This window comes from Cyprinodon variegatus, unplaced genomic scaffold (genome assembly GCF_000732505.1).
Source record: "Cyprinodon variegatus isolate N-32 unplaced genomic scaffold, C_variegatus-1.0 Scaffold658, whole genome shotgun sequence".
Lineage (NCBI taxonomy): Eukaryota > Metazoa > Chordata > Actinopteri > Cyprinodontiformes > Cyprinodontidae > Cyprinodon > Cyprinodon variegatus.
This window is the reverse complement of record NW_015151111.1, coordinates 455,451-456,793: the sequence shown is the minus strand read 5'-3', so window position 1 is coordinate 456,793 and position 1,343 is coordinate 455,451. Positions and strand designations below refer to the sequence as shown.

Genomic DNA, 1,343 nt, shown 5'->3' with positions numbered 1-1,343 from the left:
TTCAGCCCGGGTTAGATGGGTCTGGGAAATGAAACGGTTCTGGCCCGGGTTCAGCCCGGGTTAGATGGGTCTAGGGAAATGAAATGGTTCTGGCCCGGGTTCAGCCCGGGTTAGATGGGTCTGGGTTGAAACGTCTCACCTCAGCAGCTGGATCTCCTTCTCCAAGCCGTCCATCTGCTCCATGAGCTGCTGTCTTTCTGCTTCCTGGGCCGAGGACAGCTTCTTACTCAGGAAGTCCAACCTGTAGGGGGGGGGGGGTTTTAGAAGGACCGTAAACCCAATCGGACTCTGACAGGAGGACCCAAAGGAGCGGGTTCCTTTCTGGTACCTGGACAGCTTGGGCTGCATCACCCTCCTCAGGTGGTCCCTGGTCACCGAGTGGATCAGCAGGGTCTTCTGCCAGCTGTCCCCTGAACACAGACAGACTCATTAGAGAAGCGGGTCAGAGCAGAACCAGGTTCTGACCCGTTACATTACATCAGAACCATGTTTTCTAAGAATTTTCCTCCTACATCTTCTTATCCTGAGCTTCCTGTCATCTAGACATCCCGTCATCCTCAGCGCCTTCAGCTTGGCCTCCGGGTTGGCTGGTGGACCCTGGTCAGAACCACAGAGGCAGTCACTGGGCCGCTGCTGACACCAGGTCAGTCTGCGGGTTATGGAGGGGCGGTAGGTACCAGTCCTGTCAGCCGGTCCTTGAAGTACGGCTTCAAGAAGCTGCCCAGGAACATCTTAGAGGGATGCTGGTGGCAGGAGGCGGGACCTTCTCTGGAGGAGGCGGGGCCTTCCTTGGAGGACGCTCTGATTGGTCCAGAGATCTGGGCCTGGAGCTCCCTCTGCAGGCAGAAAGGCGGTACCTGTGATTAGAGAGGGCGGCACAGAGCGGAGGCAGGCAGACTTCCAGGCAGGTTTAAGATGTTCCTGCTATCAGATCCAAACCGCTCTCTGCTGCAGCTGCAGACACGTCCATCACTGGTCAGTCAAAGCAGCTGAAATGCAAACCACCGTCTGCGCATCCATCAATGTTTCCTCTTCCTAACGATCAACACCCACACAGGCAGCAATCCACTCGCTCTGCTGCAGGCGGGTAAAAACCTCCCAACCAGCAACCATCTGGATCCATGGAGGCCATGACCCGCCTCAGACGGTGCTCTGATCCACCTGCAGCCGCAGTGAGGCGCACTGGTCACATGACCGTCCGTCAGTTTGGTCTAACAGGTCATCCTGCTTTCCAAGCTAGCTCCCCGTCAACGCTTAGAAATAACTAGCATATAGCATACGTAGTAAATAACTAGCATATAGCATACGTAGTAAATAACTAGCATATAGCATACGTAGTAAAT

At 55.0% G+C, this 1,343-nt stretch overlaps 1 protein-coding gene across 1 annotated transcript in view; it reads right to left on the bottom strand.

Moving 5' to 3' along the window:
- snapc4 (small nuclear RNA activating complex polypeptide 4) overlaps positions 1-1,343 on the bottom strand; it is a 26,736-nt gene that overhangs the window by 15,950 nt on the left and 9,443 nt on the right. The window contains exons 5-8 of the mRNA XM_015393828.1: positions 678-836; positions 513-597; positions 329-410; positions 140-241 (exon numbers count right to left, since the gene is read on the bottom strand). Of these exons, the coding sequence (XP_015249314.1) occupies positions 140-241; positions 329-410; positions 513-597; positions 678-836 (428 nt within the window). The remainder of the gene's footprint in view (positions 1-139; positions 242-328; positions 411-512; positions 598-677; positions 837-1,343) is intronic.